The 23,931-nt window shown below is 39.8% G+C and overlaps 1 protein-coding gene across 7 annotated transcripts in view; it reads left to right on the top strand.

The window, feature by feature from the left end:
• The window catches only part of NOV (Histidine kinase-, DNA gyrase B-, and HSP90-like ATPase family protein), a 64,943-nt gene that overhangs the window by 16,108 nt on the left and 24,904 nt on the right, over window positions 1-23,931 (top strand). For 4 of the 7 annotated variants that reach the window (XM_020673356.2, XM_020673354.2, XM_088860928.1 and 1 more), the window contains 3 exons: window positions 935-1,103; window positions 15,767-17,523; window positions 18,490-18,702. In XM_020673356.2, the coding sequence (XP_020529015.1) occupies window positions 935-1,103; window positions 15,767-17,523; window positions 18,490-18,702 (2,139 nt within the window). Of the gene's footprint in view, window positions 1-934; window positions 1,104-14,565; window positions 14,672-15,766; window positions 17,524-18,489; window positions 18,703-23,931 lie in introns of those variants that run through there. The other 3 variants (XM_020673355.2, XM_088860931.1, XM_088860930.1) reach the window with 3 other exon arrangements.

Raw genomic sequence — 23,931 nt, 5'->3', positions numbered from 1 at the left:
ATTTTCATACTCTTCTCGTGATTTCCCAAGTGCTTTTAGATGGTATGTTTGCGATGTTCTTCTCATATTTTTCTCCACTTCTTTCTCATTGTTTTCCTCATGCAGCTTTTTCATCACGTTTTCCATTTTCTTCAACCAAGGACTTATTTGAATTTTGTATTCAGAACCCCTTTCTCAAATTGTTCCCAGCATTTGTTCTTTGGGCAAGTGGCAACTATGGTTTTGGTTGTGGGATCTGTGATTCTGTGGTTCAATTCATTGCAGCCTCATATGTTTGAATCAAGTTTCAAATACCAGTACAGATACCCATATGGGGTAGGGGTCTGAACTGATATATATTGACATTGCCAGATATATTGGATACATAATGTGGAAAATATAATAATAATACATAATGTGCATTATTAGTAAATAATGGATGTAAATAAGGGGGCACAAGTTTGTGTGATATTTTACTCATTTTTAATTTTTTTAGATAACGGATTTATGGTGGATATATCTGGCATTATTTTTAAAAAGAACCGGTATAATGGCATTTGTTACGGATATTAAATCTTTTTCTTTTCAAAAATTGAATCGCGACTTATCTGTGCCATGATATATAGGTTGATATGTTTCTAAAAATATTCTTATATTGGACTGTACTGCCAGATTTGTCCTTCTGTTCTTATCCTTAACATCTCACAAGGGGCTTGGCCCTGGCTAATATATCGAATTTGATGATGGATGGTTGAACCATGATTTCTATTATTTAAGATGTCCTTTTGTTCTAGGGAGCTTCTTTGTGTGGATAGTCTTCCTGCTTAACATTATAATTGCATGTTGTTGAAATGTGGGATTAGGATATTAGATATGGGGCATATTGGGACTTTGCACCTTCTTATCACTAGCTTACATGTACAATATATCTCTGTCTTCTACGCTTGTGTTCCAGGTGATTTCCATTAAATCTGGAATGTGGGATAGCCTTTATGGGGCCTTTCAAGACATGGATGATCAGTTTATGAAACCAAACTCTGCTCAGGTTGCAGAAGTAATACATGTGGGGCCCTCAAAAAAGGTTCCAATCTTGGGCAAGAACTGCTCTTCTAATTTGGGTAATGGTAAGCCATCGTTATTATGAAAATTATTTTGTAAGCATAAGTATAATTTATTTCTTTTTTAATTAAGTTTTAGTTATTTTCTTTTGCTAGAGCTTGGGCCATTAATGATATTGATTTCTTTTTGGAGAATTCGATATCGCTTTCTTCATTTGATTTTCCGGTGCGTACTTCGAGGAAGGCAATTTCGCCTTTCCATCCCCTTTTCCCTTACAGTCTCTTGCCTCCATTTTTTGTTTTTGTTTTGGAGAAGATTTGACTGTATTGTATTATTATATTACAAAGTTACAAAAACCCACACGGCCTTTGCTGGCGGTTCACAAAGGAGTGCTTAGGAAAGCATGGGCAGAAAAATAAAATTAGAGAAAAGAGAGTAGAGAGAAAGAAGGAAAGGTAGTTTATGGCAAACCACAGCGCAGGAAAGAAAACCGAAAATCTCCACTCTGTACAAAAGTAGGCTGCGGGCCACTCTCGAGGGGAGCTTGGTTACCAAAAGAATAGACAAGGATAGTCCTAAGAACATAGACTACAAGAGATAAACCTAGAAGAGTGGGGGCGAGGAATGGAGGTAGAGGAAGGAAGACAAAGATGAAGAGAGAGAGAAGAGGAAAGGTAGAGAGAGCAGTTGGACACCCTGGGTTGGTCGACAGTACTTCATGGGGTGGAGGGAAGGCCATTGACGTCCGGCCTATCATTGAGCCACCCCAAGCACCTACCTTAGCCAACTGATCAGTGCGATGGTTGGCCGCTCTCAGGATTTTGCGAAAAGTCCCCCGGAGGTTCCTGCAAATCATAAAAATATGGTTGAAAACATAAGCAAGTCTCCATGGAGGTTGGCCCCGCCTAGCAGCCTAAGTAATGAAATTCCTAGCGTCCCCTTCCACTACTAGAGGTCCCACCCCAACAACAAAAGGAGTGGCTTGCTTGAGACCCTCAAGAATGGCAGTGGATTTGGCTGTAATGGAATCTATTTATTCCTACGAACCCAGAGAAGCAGAAGATTTCCCCCTCAGGGTTGGCCAAACTGTCTTCGTACGCTGAGGGGCTTGGGTTATCAAGAGAGCACCCATCTACAGTTAGCATGAAGCTACCTTGGGGCAGAGGGTTTCAAAGGGGGCTTGGTCTGAGAGGTCTGGGGGCCAATTGTACTATGTTGTGCTGATTTCTTCTAAGGTCCTCTGCACTTAGACTTTTGAGGTGTGGGATGCACTTTGCCTGTGAGATGGTGTCGGCAATAAACTCAAAGATGGCTTGGGGCAGTTGTCGCAAGGTCCTAGCATTCCTCTCCTTCCATGGCTCACCCAAGCAAGACGAGTATCAAGGCAGACCACAGAAGGTGATCGAGTGTCGTGAAAGGAGGGGACATCTACAATTTCCTTATAAACTATGGGGTGATCCAATGGAGTCCGAATGATTAAGAAGAAGGGAGGACTATAGACCCCTATCAATTTCACAGTAGAGGAAAATGTGGTTGATATTTTCTTCCTCTTGGAGGCACATGCAGCAGTGGCTTAGGAGGTGTAAGCCTCTCCTTTGAGTTGGTTATCGCTTAACACCCCTCCGTGGGCTCGGGGTTCATGAGAGGCTTGGATCTTGTGCGGCACCAGAAGAGTAAAGCTTGAGAAGAGGCTTACTGGAGAATGTTGGAGAATGAACTCACCGTGAAGACGCGGAATGGGGTAGAGGACAACACTAGCTGATACCTACCTTCAAGAGACCCAAAGATGGGTAGCAGAAAGAGAAGCAATTGCTAAAGTGTTTTGCTTTCAGGTCCGTCAGAAGCTGTCTAAACGCAGGGCATCAGAGCAATTCTTCAGCCGTTAATTCTACTAAGTCCTCTATGCAGGCAGTCGCAATGGCCGGGAGCTGAGGCCATTTGCTCCCTAAGTCGACATCTCCCATCCGTCGGTGTTTTCAAAACTTGATTCTGTCACCATTGTGAACTAGGAATCCTATTGAACCTCTTAAACCTTGGCTACACTTAGCCATAACGGTCCAAGCTCTGGAAGATCTATGAGGGGGTATTTTGGGATCCAACCATCTTCTTTTTTATCATATTTCTGTGCTTTGACTTCTCTCCATAGTTGGGATTTGTTGGTAGCAAACCTCTACCACCACTTGCCTAATATGGCCTAGTTGTTTTATGTCAGCCTTCTAATTCCTAATTCCCCACATGCCTTGGTGCTGCGCCATGGGGGCATGCCATATATCAAATCGATCGGGTCGACGAGACGAACATGCTCTCAAATTTGGGCTCATTCCGACCCAGGACGAAAAAGATACGAGTGTCCAAAGTTGGGCCCGAAATCAAAAACCTAAGTGTCCAAAGATACGAGGGTGCACCGGAATAGTGCGTGACCTACCCGTTTTGGGTAATTTGGCCATAACTTGGTCCAAAAACGTCCGATCAAGCTGAAACTTGGTCCCTAGGGGTTTTCGAACGTTCCGGATCCAATGGCGGTGGTCCCATGATCGTTTGATGCTCCGGTGATAGGGTCATAGTTTGTAAGGTCCATTTTCAACGTGCTAGAGGCCGAATTTCGGAAACGTTTTTTGCATATGCACTGCTTTAAACTCGACCGATCGCGATGAAACTTAGCAGGTGTTCTTAGGAGACCCTTAGCCACGTTTTTTAGCATTCTGAGGCCATTCAGAGACAGTCGAAAATTTTACTTTGGATCATGGCTTATTCACCTAGGCTTCCGTAGTCCATAGGTATTTTGGTACCTGTGGACCTAGGTCACAAATTGCTCTCTCCTTATTCGTATCGGGGATATAAGTGTCAAAAAATACCCTCCAACAATGAGGTGTTTGGATTGGATAGCCTCGTGTGCCAGAATTTGTCTGTCTGCCATGAAAGCCGATTGAGACTTGGAGATAACCTTGCCTATTGAAGACTTTAAGTCTGGTGGCTAGCACTTTTTGTGGATCTTGTAGGATGAATTCAGAAGGCTAATTGGTTAGATATCTCCCATCGTTGCCCCATCTCCTAGTTTAGGGATGAGAGCGAGGAAGGTGGAATTCAAGTCTTTGTGAAGTCATCCTATATAGTAAATTTCATGAAAGAAGGTCAAAAGATCCGAGGCTAAGAAGTCCCAGGAATGGTTTAAAATGATTATAGGGAATCTATCTGGTCTCGGGGCCTTGTCTTGGGTAAATTATGATATGGCCTATTTTATTTTGCTCTCTAGGAAGGTATACTCTAAGGAGGCAGCTAAAAAAGCTATGATAGAGTATTGAAGGAGATGTCGGCCATCTTAGGTTTTGGGCCTTGAGGATATGAGAAAATATTTTGAAAGGAACAAATGATGATCCTGTTGACATGTTGAGGATTGTTAAGGATCCTCATGCCAATTGAGATTTGGGTTTTGGCATTGTTCCTTCTTCTGGAGGCTGCAGATTTGTAAAAAAAGGATGTAGTTTTCTATCTTCGTGTTTAAGCTAGTTGGCTTTAGACCTCTAGTACCAATAGATCTCTTCCTGTTTCAGAGCTATTGATAGATGGGTTTGGGCCTTGAATCTTTGAGACACTTAGATTCAGACAAAGGCTTGGATCCCTTCTGTGAAAGTTGGACAGGGTGAAGGAGCACGTTATATGTAGTTTAAAATTTTCTTTTTCTCTACCTGCTAGGACACTTATAGAGTCCAAATAATACAAAATAAACTCAAAATAAATAAGGAAGAAACACAAAATGGATTCTCACTTGCTGCCACTTAATACAACTCTTTTATTTCAAGAATAAAGATTACATAACATTGACTTGGGAACAAGAAACTCAAATTGCATAAACAAAGATTAAAGTTCCAAAAGATTACCTCAATTGGACTTGATACCCCACTAGGGTCTCCGCCTCCGATAGCACACGAGATCAAGGTCTTTCTCATATCTTACTACTGTGGGAATCCTTCGCTAAAAACCTTCAATGGAGAGAGCAATGTGGAACAAATACTAGGGCTCAAAGTATGTGTATGGGGCGTGCCCCTCCAAGCTCTATGAATGGAGTGTGGCCCACTTTTTTTTCTTTCTTTCTTTCTCAATATTTTTTCTAAGTCTTATAGAGAGGCTAGAGAGTTGAAAGAGATGAGAGAGTGAGAGTGGCATGGGGCTTTTAGAGGGGGGAGAGAGAGATGTAAGTTTTAGGTGTAGAGAATGGGACCCCCAGATGAGACATTATGTAGACTCATGATTAGGGTTAGGGTTAGGGTTTTTGGGATAGCCAGCCTTGTGGAGATTAGATTTAGACTATTGATCTTGGGAGACGTGTGAGGTGAGAGATCTTAGCCTTCAATCCATAAATCAGCTATCATGATCTAATGGAAGGTGTTAGAACTTTATCATTCAGCTTCTTTTCTCTAGTCCCATCAAATATTTGGTGTAGAGAAAATTCAATATTCTTCCTTTTTATTTTCTTCAATATCTTACACATACCTCTTTGAAAAGACAATTAGTATTTTATTTCACATTTCAATTCAATCAAGTGGAATGGCATCTTGCATGCCTCAACACAATAGGAAAGAGATGCACTATGTGGGGCATGCCACCCACGGGACCTCTAGTGGGCCCTACGCACCTCCCCACATGTCATAATTTGGTGGGGCCCATGAAGAATAATGAGCCCCCATGTGTCTTAGTTATTTTAAAATTGATAGCATGATTTTAAGAAAGCGTTTAATATTTTATTTTCTCTTTGAATAATTAAAATTTTGAAAATACAATTTATCCTATTTATAAATCTGTTTTGAGAAAATAAAATATCCAGCGACTTCTAAAAATTTATTTTATCAATCTAATAATCATTTATTGTCAAATTAGTTATTTCTAAATTAATCTGATGGGATTCCGATCTAATTATGTCAAGGAAAATGCGAAAATACTGAAGCACTCCATCTTCTACTAGAGACCATGAACCACACCTTTTTTCAAATTGACCCAGTTGTTCCCATGACTCACAGTCCATTACAGGAGTTCATGATTGGGCTACCAAAGTTAGCCAATAGGTGAGGGGACACAATCCTCTTATATGGATTACATGTTCCCCCTTAGGGACAAGCCTAGGTCACACAGACTTGTGCACACCATCGCAATTTGGTGCATGGGGTTTATCTCTTGCACATGTACACACAACACCCTCAATGGTGCTTTGCTTCCCGATACGGCTATCATGTGTATATGTCGTGTGTTGGTATGATGAGGATTTGGCCCTTATCCCTTCAAACCTACTAATCACACACGAGGGTCACACAGTCCCTTGGCAAAGGACCCTGGGCCCTGCTAGCCTTCTCGGTTGTGCTCTATGCCCAGGTATTTTTAGGATTTTAAAACTTAACTGGCTTAGCTTGCTATGCCTAGTTTGAATCTCGACATCAATATTGCCAACTTCGGTCCCTCTAGGGCCATACTCCCACTGGGGTTCATTGTTCTATGATAGTAAAAATTGGTTACATGCTCTCATAAGGCCTTTAAATGGCCATAAAATCCCAACATTTGGGGTATCCAATTCAAAAATTTTTGAAATTGAGAGAAAGAATAGAAGGTTTGGGGTTTCAGGGCGAGACTTTCTCTAGAGTTTTAAGAGAGGATTTATAGAGTTGCAACTTTTTTTGCGAGACATAAATTTTCCCAATTAACGACTTTGAAACAAGACCACCATTGGCGAAAGTTTTGTGCAAAATCTAGTTCCTCCATCCATTGGAGCTCGAAGTAAAAGGTTTGTTGGGTCTTAGAAGCAGGTTAGTATCTTGGATGATAGGCTTGTGATCTGATGTGTAGATTGCCATGCATTTGATAATGGGAAGGAATCAAGTTCAGTTATGAGTGGTTATGCCGTGTGATTAGACCAAGTTTAAGAACTACCCACTTGAGGAATATTGAGAAGAGCGTTACTTTAAATGGAATCATAGAGCTCTCACGCATGGAGTATAATTCCATCTTCTATTTCTCTCGTGGGTTCACCTTATCACATAAAATCTCCTCCTACAACCCAAGGGATCGAGTGGTTGGGGGATTCTGGTTGAAGTTCCAGCCCAGACGTCTCGTCTCGGGATCATGGAGTGTGGGCCATAAACAAAGAGGCCTTCCACATGAGGCCATTGGAGGTTGTAGTGAAAACTAGGTTGACTGAGAAAAGGCCTACCAAAGGGGAGGATGGTTGATGAAGAGTAGGGTCCCAACAACCCTGATGTATTGGGATGCTCCCAATGCCTCTTTGGCCTCCCATTGACAAGGTCTCCTGCCGCAAATTTCCCTAACATTCGATGGCAACTGCTTTGGACTGGATCAAAGCCCTCATTGCATATTTCATAAGGTGGCTACCTAAACCTCTAATGTTCCAAACTAAGATCTTTATTTTGAGCAGTTGGGGGATATTCCTCATGTTTCTTCTTCGTGAAGGGTTTGGAGGAAGGTATTGTTGGGTGGTGAGTCTGGAGGAAGGTATTGTTGGGTGGTGAGTCTGGAGGAAGAGATGGAGGAAGAGGCCGGGTTGTAATATCACTGACGAGGTTGATTGATTCCCTTGTTCCCTTGCGTCCTCTAGGATTATTCTTCACCTGGGCCAGTGTTGCCTGCTTCCTGTGTACCATGATGAGGTCAGAGATTACACCATCATCGACTAATCCCATGTCTTGAGGCATTGTGTCCATGATATGTTCACCTCTGCCGATCCTAGCTATTTCCTTGGGTAAAGCAGGAATAGGAAGTTTGAATGTCTGAGTGGACCTCTTCCTCATCCAGAATTCTCGTGGAGCTTCAGCCTGCATCATAGGTTAAACTTGGCTATGACTGTGGCAAGCTAGGCTGGGTAGACATTAAAAACTGTGCTGCTGTGGCTCAGACTGCTGGGTCTGGACAGGATGGATGCAAGGAATGTGTTGATGTGTTTGAGAAGGGGAATGTGGGAGAGTTGTGCAAAAATATTGTATTATTATTATTATTTTTTGGGGGAGGGAGGGCGAGGAGTAGTAGAGGGGTTAGAATACCTCCAGAAGATTGGTATGCCTTGAGTGCCAATCTCATCTCTAGGGGGAGAGGGATGGGGTAGTTCCAAAGAGAATAGTATGGGAGCACTAGGGAGAAAGAGGTTCTGAAAAGGCGAAAATTGGTTCAAGCGGTTTAGAGGAAGGAGATGGCGTGGAAGCTAGGAACTTGAGAAGTGGATATATTGACATTAAAGAGGACTGAGCTGTGGAAGAGCTAGAGGAGGAGGGTGAACAATACGTGGCAGTTGAGAGAAACAGTAGCTAGAGGGGAGAACTAGGCATTGCTTCTGTCTACGAGGCTCTGTGGAAGAAGAGGTTAGCGCTGGAGAAGAGACATGGAGAGCTTTCTCTGGGTGGGAGGAAGCAGTGTTTGTAGATGATGAGAGGTTAAGAGAAGATGCTCTTGCATCGGCTTGAACTGGAACCAAAGAGCTTGATTGTTCCAAGTCATGTGATAGTGGAGATGGCTCGGTGATTAATTGATGTAGCTTGAGAAGCAAAGGGCTATCTTTTGCTGGGGAAGGATGACTGGAGCATGTTGCCTCATCTGAAGGAAAGGTAGGGCCCTTCCTTTGGTGGCGAGGCATGCATACCAAAACTAGAGGAGGATTCTGGAGCTCAACGCCCTCTAACAGGGCGATGATTGCTCTAAATGAAATGGCTGCCAAGTTGGGGAGAAGGATGGGGGAAGAGGATTGTGGTGTTGAGACATGGGGTCGCTTGGGGCCAAGTGGGTCCTCCGTGGGAAAAGGAGGGTGGATGTCATGGCTAAGGGATTGAGCTCTAGAATCCTCCTCTAGTTACTTTTTATTTCCTTTGGAAGTACAATCTAAGGGCGTGAAACTTAAGATTTTAAATTGGATTAATCATCGTGTTCTGATTTAGAGATATGAAAATTTCTTTGTATGTTTTTGTGTATGTGTTAAATTGGATTAATCATTGTGTTGTGATTTAGAAAACAAATGTTGGAGTCCTTGAAAGGAACTTGAAAACATAAAGATTATCCCCGATTGAATGAGGTAAGATATGAAAATTTCTTTATACGTTTTTGTGTATGTGTGGGAAGCTGAGATTTTAAATTGGATCAATCATCTTATTTTGATTTAGAAAACAAACGTTGAAGAAAAGAACTAGAAAGCATAAAGATTTTTCTATACTGAACGTGGTAGAATATGAAAATTTCTTTTTGTGTGTGCGCACGCGTGTGTTTGTGCATTCAATTACAATTTTGTTGACTTTCAACCCCTTCGCCTTGTGATTCCCTGAGATGCTAGTTTGAACCCTAATTTATTAATAAGAGAGATTGCAACTAAGTCTCAAAAAGAAAGGCAATAATTGGGATACTTCAACTTTGAGAATCCCATTCTTCTAAATCATTCTCTGGTTACTTATCTATAATTGGAGGAATGGAATAATCAACTTGTCCACTGCTTGTTAGTCATATAAATGAAAAAAAGAAAAGAAAAACTTACTCGCTACCTCTTCTGCTGTTCATTTGAGGGATGCAGAGACCTAACATTGGTGTTGATGCAAGACAAGATGCATTTTATTTTCAAAATTGTTCTTATTAAATATTAAGGATGTACTTTTGAAATTTTCTAGGGTTATTTCTTAGGGGTTATGAGTTCTTTTAGGGATTCTAGGATTGCTTATATTTTTTAGGATTTTAGAAAATGTTTAGAATACTTATGGAGTTACTTGTTTTATTAGGGGTAATGTGTCATTATGAATTTTATTTTACGTTTGGATGTGCATGGGGGAGATTGGCATTGGCTGGTTGATTAGGTTGTTCAACAAGGTGTTGAGAATGAAGAAAATGTCAGATGAATGGAAGAAAAGTACTGTGGTAACTATTTATAAGAACAAAGGAGGCATACAAAATTGTGTGAACTATTGAAGAATCAAACTTATAGCCACACCATGAAGTTGTGGGAGAGAGTGATTGAGAAACGAATAAAGCAAGATACGAGTGTATCAGAAAACCAATTCGGTTTTATGCCAGGGAGGCCAACAATTGAGGCTATTTTCCTACTTAGGCAACTGATTGAGAAGTTGAGGGCAGAGGTAAAATAACACCACATGGTCTTTATTGATCTAGAGAATACTTATGATAGAGTAGCTCGATATTTGATTTGGTGGGTGTTGGAAAAGAAAGGAGTCTCCAAATACTACATCGACTTGGTGAGATAGCGCTAACTAGTATGTACGAGGGAGCCGCTAACTAGTGTGCAAACAACTAGTGGAGAGAATAGTGAGTTTTCAGTGACAATAGGTTTATATCAGGGGAGCTTAGACATCTTTGTATTAACTATGAACGACTTAACTAGGCACCTATGAGATGAGGTACTGTGATGCATGTTGTTTGCGGACGACATAGTTTTGATACATGAGACCCGAAACAACGCCAACACAAAGTTTGAACTTTTGAGGAATGCTCTAGAATTTAAAGGTTTTAAAATTAGCTAGACTAAGGCAGAGTATATGAAATACAAGTTTGGTAATAATAGGAGTAGAGATGAGGAAATAGTTAAAATTGATGGCCAAAAAATACGAAAAAGAGCACACTTTCGATATCTTGGGTCGATAATCCAGAAAAATAGAGAGATTGAGGAAGATGTTGCTCACAGAATTAGAGCAGGGTGGGTGAAGTGTAGATGTGCAGGAGTTTTATGTGATTTCTACATTCATTTAAACGGAAGGGCAAGTTCTATAGAAGAACTGTGAGACCAGCTTTGCTTTATGGGGTGGAATGTTGGGCTGTCAATAAACAACATACCCACAGAATGTTTGTAGCTAAGATGAGGATGTTGAGATGGATGAGTGGCAAGACAAGAATGGACAGAATTCGTAATGAATACATTCGAGAGAATTTAAGTGTGGCACCAATAGGCGATAAGATGAGAGAAAGTAGACTTAGGGGGGCTTGCCATGGGAGGCGTAGACCTAGTACAACACCTGTTAGGAGGTACACGTTAGTTCAAGTGGAAGGCTCAAAAAGGGCAAGTGGTGGACCCAAAAGTACATTGTTGAAAGTAGTGACAAAAGAGATGGGGACTTGTGGCCTCACTGAGGGTATTGCCCTTAATAAAGCAGAATGGCGGACTAGGTTTTGTGTAGCTAATCCCAATTAGGTGGGAAAAGGTTCTGATAATGATGATGATGAATTTAAGTAAACTTATGGGGGATTTTTATAATGGTTTAACTTATGTGGGGCTAGTTTTAATCTTTTCTTATTATGATTTAACAAAAGGGCCTGGGGTGTTAGGGTTACTAACACTTTTTGGGGCATGAACGATAAAAACAGACTTTGAATAATGCCAACAATGCAGCCGGAGTTTTATGTGATCTCTGCATTCATTTAAGCGGAGGGCAAGTTTTATAGAAGAACCGTGAGACCAGCTTTGCTTTATGGGGTGGAATGTTGGGTTGTCAAGAAACAATATACCCATAGAATGATTGTAGATAAGATGAGGATGTTGAGATGGATGAGTGGCAAGACAAGAATGGATGGAATTCGTAATGAATACATTCGAGAGAATTTAGGTGTGGCACCACTAGGCGATAAGATGAGAGAAAGTAGACTTAGGTGGGCTTGCCATGGGAGGCGCAGACCCAGTACGACACATGTTAGGAGGTGCACGTTAGTTCAAGTGGAAGGCTAAAAAAGGGCAAGCGGTGGACCCAAAAGTATATGGTTGGAAGTAGTGACAAAAGAGATGGGGACTTGTGGCCTCACTGAGGGTATGGCCCTTAATAAAGCAGAATGGTAGACTAGGTTTTGTGTAGCTAATCCCAATTAGGTGGGAAAAGGCTCTGATAATGATGATGATGAATTTAAATGGACTTATGGGGGGATTTTTATAATAGTTTAACTTATGTGGGGCTATTTTTAATCTTTTCTTATTATGATTTAACAAAAGGGCTTGGGGTGTTAGGGTTTTTAACACTCTTTGGGGCTTGAACGATAAAAACAGACTTTGAATAGTGCCAACAAGTCCTATCTAAGGTTTTGGGGTATTGTTTTGTGCATAGAAAGCCAAACCAACTCAATTCCGACCTGTTTTGAAGGTTATTGAATTGTTTGTGGTCTATTTTCCCAATTTTCTTGCACCAAATTGGTAGTAGAGCAAGGCTTTCTTTAATAAGAAAGCTAGGAAACTACAACAAGTTTAGGGTTTGCTTATTTTAGGCCAAGTTTTTCCAAATTAGCCTAGAACTTACTGGTTTCAGCTAAACTTTGTTGGTTCTTTGTCTAGGGTTTTTAATTTCAGTGAACCTATAACAACAAAAAGAGTTCGAGGCAGGGGCATTCATATGGATCCACCTCGTCATAAGTGGGATCAGGTGATAAAGGATCTGAGACGACAAGTTCAAGAACTTACGAGGCGGCTTGCAAGAATTGATTGTGGGTGAGATGAAGTTTTGTCTGTCCAAGATGATGTTGAGTGCGACCTTTTCACTATCGTGCTCTGCATGGTGAATCAAGGAAGACGAATATGATCAGAGATATGTGCGGCACTCAAAATCCATACATCTAAAAGTACATATTCCTGATTTCTTTTTATCAAAAAAAAGAAGATATTCCTGATTTTGAAGGAAAGTCGCAACTCGGCAACTCTATGAACTGGTTAAACACTGTAGAGAGGGTCTTTGATTACAAGGATGTGCTAGAGAATGAAAAGGTGAAAATTATTGCCAGTAAGTTGAATAATAGTGCATCCGAATGGTGGGAACAATTGCAAGCAAGGCGAGAAAAAAAGTGGAAAACTAAGTGTGTGTTGTGGGAGAAGATGAAGGAAAAATATCTCCCTGAAAAGTATTTACAGTCTTTGTATCAAAAGATTTGCGCGAGGAGATAGATCTGTGGATGAATACACAGTTGAGTTTCACATTTTGAGTGCCCATAGTGATGTGATTGAGCTGAAGGAGCAGTCCATTGCCAGGTATGTGAATGGTCAATGCCAATCGATTCAAGATGTGGTTGTTTTGCAATAGTATTAGACCTTTGATGAGGTCTATAACCTTGCAAAGAGGGTTGAAATTCAGCAGAAACGTACCTCGAGCAGGTTGGGTGCGGGTGCGGGTGATGGGGGGAATATGGCAGTAGCCCGTGGTGGTGATTTTGAAGGAAAAGGCTGTCTGATGGGTGCTGGTTTGACATCTCGCACTGCTGGAATGACCAACCAGCAAGATGCCCTGGTCCCATCTATGATGAGCCAGTTGTTGAAGAGGGGACCCGGAAGTGACCTATAGTGATCATTGGGAGGCATTAGTGCTTCGGCACAACGTGATGACATCCTGAGTAGTAAACGAGGCAGTTTGGTTAAACCCGAAGAATTTCTCATCAGTTGGCTTCCAAAATCAGCAAGGCATTGGTTGGGACTCTCCACTGGTCTTTGATGAGTGTTTAGGTGAAGAAGGTTGTGATCCAATTTTTGATCAAGAAGCAAGTGAAAACAAGGAAGGGGACAATGGTCAAGATGAAGAGGTTTTGGAAGAGGAAGTTGTTGATTTGATTAGTGAACTATGGGTTGGATAGATCATCTTGAAGATGCTCCCTTGGTCTGTTCCAAGGCTGAACTAAGGCAATTTGAGCAAGGTTTATTGGCTGTATTGATGTAATTTCAGCTGGTTCATGTGACTGAACCAGATGTACATATCACAATTATTCCATCGACATGTAATGAGCCTTTCCTCGAGGGGTTCTCTAAAGTGTTTGTGGGTATATCAACTGATTGCAAAGAGTTTCAATGCACAACCATTGTGTTTTGATTAGTCCAGCAACTCACAAGTCCTTTTTAGTATTTGGGTTGAAGGAGGTTGCAAGACTAACGCAAAATTCATTTTAGCTTATTTCAAAACTTGAGGACGGGTTTTCTCCAACCAGGGCAGAATGATGCAAGACAAGATGTGTCTTATATTTGAATTTTCCTTATTAATTTTTAAGGATGTATTTTTGAATATTTCTAGGGTTATTTCTTAGGGGTTTTAAGTTCTTTGAGGGATTCTAGGATTTTTTATATTTTTTAGGATTTTAGAAGATGTTTAGAGAAGTGGTGAGAATACTTATGGAGTTACTTGTTTATCATACAAATTTTATGTTTTAATTTAAGTGAAGGGACTTATGGGGGACTTTTATAATACTTTAACTTATGTGGGGATAGTTTTCGTCTTTTTTTATTATTATGTAATAAAATTCTGACACTTTTTGGGGTGTGAACTGTAAAAACAATCTGTAAATAGTGCCAACAAGCCTTATCTAGGGTTTTGGGTTCTTTAGTTTTTGCAAGGAAAGCCAAATCCACTCAAATCTGGTCTGTTTTGAAGGTTATTGAACCGTTTTTGGTCTATTTTCTCAATTTTCTTGTATTAGTTGTCTTATGTCTTTATATGGAGTTGCTTAGCAAGGTTTTTATGTTTGGATTTGCTTCTCATTTGTTTGCATTGGGCAAATTGATTTGGAATGCTAGCCATCCGGCAGTGAGGTGTGCTGATGTAGTCTTGGCTTGGATTCTTTGCATTTAGCAAATGAGAAGCTGATTGTAGGGTTGCTATAGGTTGGTTTTGGTGCGGTGTGGATGCTTAAAAATGAGGTCAGGCACATGGACTTTCTTCTGTTCCTTTTTCTTCTTGTTTCAGGCTTTGTTTCTATTTGCAGTGTTGTTTTAACTCCGGGTTTTCTTTATAAACTGTTGGACTTGAACTGTCACAGAAACGTTAATAGGTGGACTGGATTCCTTTCTTTGTTCTTTTTATTATTTCTTGGTTTTCTAATGTGATGCTGCGACCTGTTTATTTTATGTGTTTGTGTGCATTATTCTAAAAACATGTTTGAGAGCTGACATATACCAATGTGACCAATACATATAAAGAAATTCATAGCTTGTTGGTGGTGCTGCACCTTCCCTTGTGCCACTATTTCAATTTTTCTGCTTATGAATGATGGCTAACTTGGGGAAGCACATGTGGAACACAAACTTCACGTTACATTTCATTATATGAACTTACTTTTCATTTATATGAACATTTGATTACTTAGTATCTAGTCTGGTGTTTGGAGCATGGCCTGGCAAAATAATTCATCATGATGGGTGTTGCATGGCACTAATAAATGCAATGGAAGAAAATGAAGCCTCATGTCTTTTCATTTGCATGTAGAATAAGGGCTAGGAGTAGTGTTTTACTAACCCTAGCTATTGTATAAGTAGCTGGCAAACAGGGGGATCTTGTCTGTCATGGAATTTGTCATATAGTGAGGAAAACGCATTGGGAACTGTTCCTTATATGAGGAAATGCCTTGGCAACTGTTCCCTAATGCAACCTTACTTAACAAATCTTGTTGCAAATCATCTCTTCCTGACATTTGTGTTGATGGTGATTATGTAAGAATTATTGACTATAAGCTACTAGGTCATATTTGTTAGTTATCGGAAAAATTGTACTATCTATGTTGCCTCTGCTTTTTGAACTATAACCTGTCTTTCTATGTCTTGTGCAAAACGTTTTGTATGGCATTGTTTTTTGGGTACTGCACTTTTATAATCTTTTAATTCTCTCACTCGATATTTTGACATTGTGATGTTCTTAAGGTTTTATCTTGAAACTTTCTCTGCTATGCATTTCTTTTCACCCAACACATGCTAATACTTTCTTATTTTTATGTATCCCTTTTTTACATCATTCTGCAGGGCTCGATGTTAATGATATCATCGAAAAAGTTTCTGAATTTTACAAGAGTGGTTGTGCTATGGTTGGAGAAAAAAAGCTGTCCCTGGAAAGGCCATTCGAATCATTGAAGAAGTTTCTAGATTGTGAGAAATGGTTGGCTGAGCAGTTTTCAGTTGAGAGTTTTGGTTGTTTGGGGTATGGGAGCTTTTTTGAGTTCTTATATAAACATCACTCCTTGCTTCCTTTTGAACTCTCTCGAGATTTGGCAGCGGAAACAGTTGGTAAGTTCCCCATTACAGTTTTTATGTTCCATAGTCAGGTTCGAGAGCTACTGTTACAAGCTCAATTCGAGTTGGGGAATGCCAGTACAGTGACCAAGGATCAAATTGTTACCCTACTCCAGAGACAGTTTCCTTTGGTCAGCTTTGAAGTAGCTGGGACAGACCTGGAAGATGATTTTATATGGAAACATAACACTTGTTCTTCATCCAGGCGTGTTTTATACTCTGTCACATTGCTTAGGCCTAGGTATAATGGGGATCCTTTGCTGCTTAATGGGGGCCCGTTGCCTGAAAGTGCTGGGAGTCTAACTGAATCGGGCCAAACCACAGGTTCTTTGGGTGTAGTGACTGGAAATGATGCCATCAAGTGCTTACTAAAGGCACCGATACTATCAGATCTTCAGGCATGGTCTCATTGGGACCTTGTATTCGCACCTACACTTGGTCCCTTATTGGATTGGTTGTTAAGTGGAGTCAGTGAGGAGCTATTTTCCATTGTGTCAAAGGATGGAAAATTAATTCGGATTGATCATCTTGCAACGGTTGATGGTTTCTTGGAAGCTGTACTTCAAGGATCTGCTCGGAGAACAGCAGCACAGTTATTATCAGTATTTGCTTTATATGGAGGGATAAATCGATCTCCTGTTTCCCTTTTAAAATGCTATGCACGTCAAGGAATCCAAGTCATGGTGAAAAATTATATTGATTCCTTGAAGGTCACAAATAATGGGAAGCTTTCATCCACAATAGGTGAAGCTTTCATTGGACAGAAAATATTAAATATTGATTCTGCAAATTCTCTTTCGCCTGATTCTCCTGGTTCTAGCTTGGAAGGATCTGTTATTGCAGCTAAGTTTATTCTGGAATGTCTTATTTATTTACCTCCAGAGTTTTGCAGCTCTGCTGCAGATATTCTTCTCTCTGGGTTGAGGTTCACAGCTACGAATGCCCCTGCAACCATTTTGCATGAGTGCATTGAAAATTATCAAATTGATCAACGTGTGATGCTTCATGATATTGGTTTTTCACTAGGCATATTGGAATGGATTGATGACTACCACATATTTTCTTCCTGTTTCGATACTTGGAAAGAAAATAATACCGAGTCTCCCACTGCGACAGGGGTGAACACAAGTAGTTCTATAGTTGTCTTTCCTGCTGATGGCAAGGTTAGTTTGAACCCTGAGGCTCATATTGCTCATTTAAAGGGACAATGTGATGCTTCTACCAATCATGATTGCATACGCAATGTTTCTACTCATACTTGGGTTGAAAATTTGAAAGATAATTCTCTTGCTTCCATGCATAAAGACAAGGATGTCCATGATGCAGCCCAGTTTATTGAGGCCATTAGACGAGAAGAATTTGGATTGGATGCAACTCTTGATCAGGCTAATAGTAGCTTACTAGAAAAGCAGCATGCCCGACTTGGACGAGCATTGCAGTGTCTCTCGCGAGAGTTATATTCCCAAGATTCACATTTTCTGCTTGAGCTGGTGAGCATCCAATCTGTGGACTATGCTTGGAATCTTAAGGTTATTTACTCGTAGCACATAGAAGATTACTAGCTGATGTAGTAAATTATGCACAAATGATGTCATTAGTGTGGATTTTATGCAATATGATACTAATTGCCCTAATCATTATTAATTGCTCCTTGCAATCGATGGTGTCTGTGAGAAGACCTTGTCTGTATATATATCAGGGAGAATAAATAGGGTTATGACTTTTAAATTTATCCGCACTATGATTTTTCCTTCCAAATTTCATTTAAAAGAAAATCTTATCGATCTCTCCTTAGAAGTTTCTTATGTTTTATACAAATTTTATTGTAAGAAAAATTATATATTGCAGAGATCAAATAGGAGGAAATTAAGAAAGAAAACTTACTAAATAACTAAAAAATTAGACAGCTTGTATATGCTAATTATACCAAAATAATAATTATAGAAATAGGACTTTCTGTAACACTATTGAGCTCATCAAAAAAAGGGAAAGAAAAAAAAAAACATTAGAACAACTTTAGATGGGAAACTGTTAACACATTAAAAAAAAGCCGTTAGATGAAAAATTAAGCACCCACAAAAATAATGTTGAATGAATTAAAAATGGAAATAATAGAAAGCTAAAATTAATTAAATATTAAATATTATTTTTCTTCTAAAATATCAGCCAGAGCATTATGTAATGCACTTGCCTATTGCTTTTTTGAGTACAAACTCCGAGAACTAAGTTCCTTTCATAAAATTTATGGGCTGTTTGTTGTTGTGGATATATTTCTATTTGTTCAGTCTTTTGAACTTTTATGGATGGACAACATTCACCTGATTATAGGTCTTTCATGTCTTGTTATTTTGATGGATGACATTCACCTGATTATGATCTTTCATATCTTGTTATTTTTGAGGTCGGTTTACTGGTTTCCTTTTCCCCAAAGCTCATACTCTGCATTAATATTTCAGGTTCAGAATGCGGATGACAACATGTATCCGGAAAATGTGGATCCCACTTTGGTCTTCATTTTTCAGCCTACTAATATTGTTGTTTTAAATAACGAGCGGGGCTTTTCTGCTCAAAATATTAAAGCACTTTGTGATATTGGAAGTTCGACAAAGAAAGGCTTTGGTGCTGGATATATTGGGCAAAAAGGCATTGGATTCAAATCAGTATTTCGGGTACGCTATAGAATCCTTCTGGGTTTATATCTCTAATATGACTCATCAAAATGATACTGATGTGATTGTTATGTGCCATGATATTTGCATGTTATGGTTCAATTTGTTGTTTTGTTACGGTAATTGTCTTGTATTTTGCTTAGGTGCAAATAATTTCTTTGATGTTGAGCACCAAAACGTGAGTTTGGATTCACAGCCCCACACCAAAAAGAATAAGTTCTACAGTAGCGTTTAGCTTAGATAGAATCTCTACACACATTAAGGGGCTTATGTGGTTTTTATGTGGCAGATGGGAGCGGAGACACTGCTTCTAACATTGGCATCAAGCCATCAACTAAGAAATTTGTAGCGTTTCACATTTTCCTCCTGTTTTTTCTCGGACTAGTATTTGAAACCCTCTTTACATTGGAAGGGAAGTCAAATGTCTGCATGTTGAATAGTTTATTTAGCATTTAGTCCTCATATCGTTTCCTGGCCATAACTTCGCCATGGCTGGTCCCAAGCCTGGATAAAGGAGGGGGGTTGTGTTAGGTAGGAAACCAGTGTAAACCTTTTCCCATAGTTGTTGGAGGTGGGAGTAGGATTGGTTCGGGATTCGCCGAACCACACTCTAGTGGAAGCTCCTTGGGGTTAGGATCGTCGTCCATACTATGAACAAGGCAAGGAGCGAGATCCTTAGGTTTATGGGAGCGAGATCTAATGTCAATGGGTTCAATGTTTTGACTAGCAGGAATCTAAGCTCCATTATTCAATACAATGAGGATGTAAGTAGAGCTAGTACGAGTTCCCTTGGTTAAGGAATCGAGGTTTAAGTATGTCATATAACGGGGTTCCTCCTGTTCTAATATTGAGATTATTAAAGTATAGGAATCAAGGTCCTCAGCTGATTGGCCCGAGGTCCGCAAGTGCCATTACCAGGGATCCCTTATCAAGTGCCTCCCGCCCTTAACAATGGATTTATTTATTTTTGTGTGAATAACAACGGATTAATTATGTAACTCTATAAGTCAGTTTTCTTATGACCATTACATCTTCAGCCCATGACACAAATTTGGCGTGCACCATTCCTCTGAGTCCCCGGCAACCAAGAATCCTACCACTCAAGAGTCATCTTCTTTGAATGTAGTATCCTCTGCTTCCATTGTTTCTCACAGGTTGGCTCTCCGAAGAGGCCAGAGGACAAGATGAACTACTCTGTCTCTCGCTCTCTCTCTGACTGATGGAAAAGAAGCTTTTTAAAGCTTGAAATGAAAGCATATATTCCCGTCTTGCAACGGTAATCAGATTTAAGACTCTAAAACAATAAGACATCATAAATATAAGATTTTAAAGGAAATATATATTCTCACAATTAAGAGGGATGGCTTACACAACAAGACTTAAGAAAACAATGGGTCACTCTAGACTATACCTGTTCAACTTAAGAATCTAAAATAATGGAACTTCGTGCTATGCAAAAAAGGGACTGGAGTTTTTTTTTTTTTTTGAAACTGAAAAAAAGGGATTGGAGTTTAACATCATGGAATGGAACTTATGATTTCTAAATAATGGGAACTTTGGATAATTGCAATCTCTAACCTGGTATTATCCGTTAATGAAAGTAGAACCCACAAACATGGAAACCAAGATTTTAATGTACCAAAACCTTAGACCAAATGGTTGATGGGAGCAGGGATCTATTTCGAAATGGAACTGGATTCTACTGATGGATGGAATGTGGTCCCCCTTTTTTGGGAGGGAGATCCTAAAATTTCAAAAAGGGGTCCTTACAAGATCCGTTGCAGGAACCTTGGGATCGTCACCCTACCCACTAGGTTCCTTTAACTATGCCTTTGCCACATCTTTTCATGAATCTTGAATACATGACCTCAAATAGATCAAATAAGACTCATATAATGGTGATGATCGTTTCGTAGTCATCGTTTTACCTCAGGCGATATCTGGGATCTACTTTTGGAGAGGGAGACAGATCATTGCATTAGAAAAGATGAGTCCCCTCGTAATCATTTAGGATCAATATTTCAAATCAATGTTTCAGAAGGTACCATGTAGTGTCTAGGCCAGCTACATAGGTGCTTGGGGTTTGAGATGCCCCATAGACATTTGTATGCATATATGTGTGCTCCACGCATCAATATGCATGTCCAAAACCTTAGACCATGGTTGATGGGAGCGGGGATCTATTTCGAAATGGAACTGGATTTCACTGATGGATGGAATGTGGTCCCTTTTTTTTGGGAGGGAGATCCTAAAATTTCCTAAAGGGGTCCTTACAAGATCCCTTGCCGGAACCTTGGGATTGAGGTTCTGAAGTGGGATCGTCACCCTACCCACAAGGTTCCCTTAACTGTGCCTTTGCCGCATCTTTTCATGAATCCTGAATACATGACCTCAAATAGATCGGATAAGGCTCATATAATGATGATGATCGTTTTTTAGTCATCATTTTACCTCAGGCGATTTTTGGGATCTACTTTTGGAGAGGGAGACAGATCATTGCGTTAGAAAAGATGAGTCCCCTCGTAATCATTTAGGATCAATGTTTCAAATCAATGTTTCAGAAGGTACCATGTAGTGTCTAGGCCAGCTACATAGGTGCTTGGGGTTTGAGATGCCCCACACACATTTGTATGCATATATGTGTGCTCCAAGCACCAATATGCATGTACATGTATGTATGTAGCATGTGTATATATACACATACATAGATACACATATACATATGTATATGTATCCTAAAGGTATATATGAATTTATACACACCTGAAGCAATCATATATACGTGTTTGTGTGTGTGTACACACACACAATCAATTGGATTGAACTTTGAACTTCATTCGCATTTTACAATTTGCAAATTTGTAAATGTATGATGTAATACAACAACCATAAAGAGTAAAAGATTAGCAGTAGTGTTTCTAAAATCCATATTTTGGCTCTTAGCTTCATCTCCATGATCGTAATCTCAAAATACTTAAATATAGAAGGAATTAAGCACAAGTCCACATTCACATACCACAATATAGAGAAAAATGAAATATGATACAATGGGAACAATTTAGTCATTATCTTCTTTGTCATTGACTTCGAACCCAACACCTCAATTTGGTCCAGGATATCATCATCTAAATCATGCTCAATATAATGGCCCTCTACATTATCTTCCGACTGAGCCTCCTCCTCTATTTCCCTCCTTTGCTATGAACCAAGCATAATAGTCAATCTAACGGTCCCCTCCAAGGTCAGAAGCTGGCCTTGTAACCTCGATCATATCCCATGCAAACACCCATAAGGGAAGACCTCTTCTATTCCGGGATCAACAATCCACCCACTTGCATCATCTGTCATTTACTGCAATGGGATCCCTCTTGTCATGATTACTAGAATGCTCATCTAGACTTTGATTATACAATATGAAAGCAAACTCATTTGGTTTTGTTTGCTCAAGAGTTTTCCTTTTATTTGGGCATGTTTATTTATCAGAAAAGCCTTTAACGTTGAATTATTTCTTGAGGAAAATGTTTAGCAATAAATTTCTCTGAACATGTTTTCCCATGTTTGGTGCCTATATTAGTACGATGATGAAGAAAATAAAAGAAAGCTTTGATTTCTTTTGGATTGTATTTTCTTTTCTTTTTTTGTTTTGTAGGGTTATTTTGGAGATTTTTCTCTATAATGGATTTTTCTTGAATTTACATGAAATTCAAGGCGGTTGTTTTAAATTTTGGTTGCGAAAAAAATAATAATTAGGAGGGAAATGTTTGAATTTGAATTTGAATTCTTGTTTGGGAAGTGCTATCAGTGTTTCAAAAAGCGGATTGGCCAGCACTTGGGCGGCCGCCGAGGCGGTTCTGGGGGCCTGGGGGCATCGCCCAGGCCTAGGCGCTAAAAAAAGTGGATATCCCTGGGCCCTCGGGAACCTGCCGAGGCCCCCGCCTGAACGCACCTAGGCGACCGCCCTGAGCGGCTGCCTACGGCCTGCACTCTGCCCAGGGGCAGAAATGCCCCTCGTTGAGGCTATTTTGGGTCACTTTTTTAATACTAAAGGTACAAAATTGTGGGTTTTAGGTTCATTTGAAACCTAAAACCCATTATAGCCTATTTTAGAGAGAGAAAAACTCGAAAAAAAAATTTTCTATTGGGCCTCCCAGGTTTTGGGCACCCGCCTAGGCGCTAGGCGGCCTGGACTCCCCTGACTGCCTAGGTGCTGCCTAATGCTTTTTGAAATACTAAGTGCTATTGCGCATGGCTTGGGAAAGTGTATTTTGCATGACTTGGGAATGGGTAGAGTCCATTTAATATGAGAGGTTTGACTTAAGAGCCAAGCCATATCTATTAAAAGGGGGAGACCTTACCCTACTAGAAACCAATGTCTTTTCTGTAAATCTTAGAAAATCAAGAACTTAGTTCCCATTCGGAATGTCTTTGGACCCTCATACAAGCCATTGAAACCAGTGTTTCAAAAAGTGGACCGCCCAGCTCTTAGGCTGTCTAGAAGGCTTGGGTGCATTACCCAGACCTAGGCAGTGGTCCCTGGTCGGCTGCTCAGGGGCAGAAATAGCTTTTTTTTTTATTCTATTGAGTTTTTTTTGAAAAATAAAAGCTTTTAAGGGTGGGTTTTAGGTTCATTTGAAACCTAAACCCACAAGAACCCATTTTAGAGAGAGAGAAACCTAAAAAAAATTAGGTTTTGTGATTGTCATTGGATCGAAGTGTTTCTCAAAATTTCAAAAAATGGATCTAAACATCACCTAGGTAGATTAGATTTAGTTTTGGAGTTTTTTTAATCCTATTAGAGGGAGTTTTTGAATATTTTTGTACCAAAAAACATCTCAGAGGTGGAAGTTTGGAGTTTGAGCAATTAAAGTAAGTACAAAACTTTATTTTTTAGATTGCTTGTTTTATTTTGAGATGTCTTCTTCAGAATCCAGTCGAAGTGGAGATCCGAGTTGGAAATATGGATATAACCTGAATCCAAGTGACAAAAACTGCATTAGATGCAATTATTGTGAAAAAGATACAAAATGGGGCATAAACCGGTTTAAGAAACATCTTGCTCGTATTAAGGGTGATGTTGCCCTTTGTAAAAATGTTCCTAAAGCTATCAGAGAGGAGATTAAGCAATAAATGAGTTCTGTAAAACAAAAACAGGAACAAAATCCTTGTCTTTTGAATATATCTATTTCTGGTTCTGCTAGAAGAAGTGATCCGGGTTGGAAGTCTGTCATA

This window comes from Amborella trichopoda, chromosome 3 (genome assembly GCF_054954075.1).
Source record: "Amborella trichopoda isolate Santa Cruz 75 chromosome 3, AtrichopodaSantaCruz75HAP2 v2.0, whole genome shotgun sequence".
Taxonomy (NCBI): domain Eukaryota; kingdom Viridiplantae; phylum Streptophyta; class Magnoliopsida; order Amborellales; family Amborellaceae; genus Amborella; species Amborella trichopoda.
This window is presented reverse-complemented; position numbering and strand designations above follow the sequence as displayed.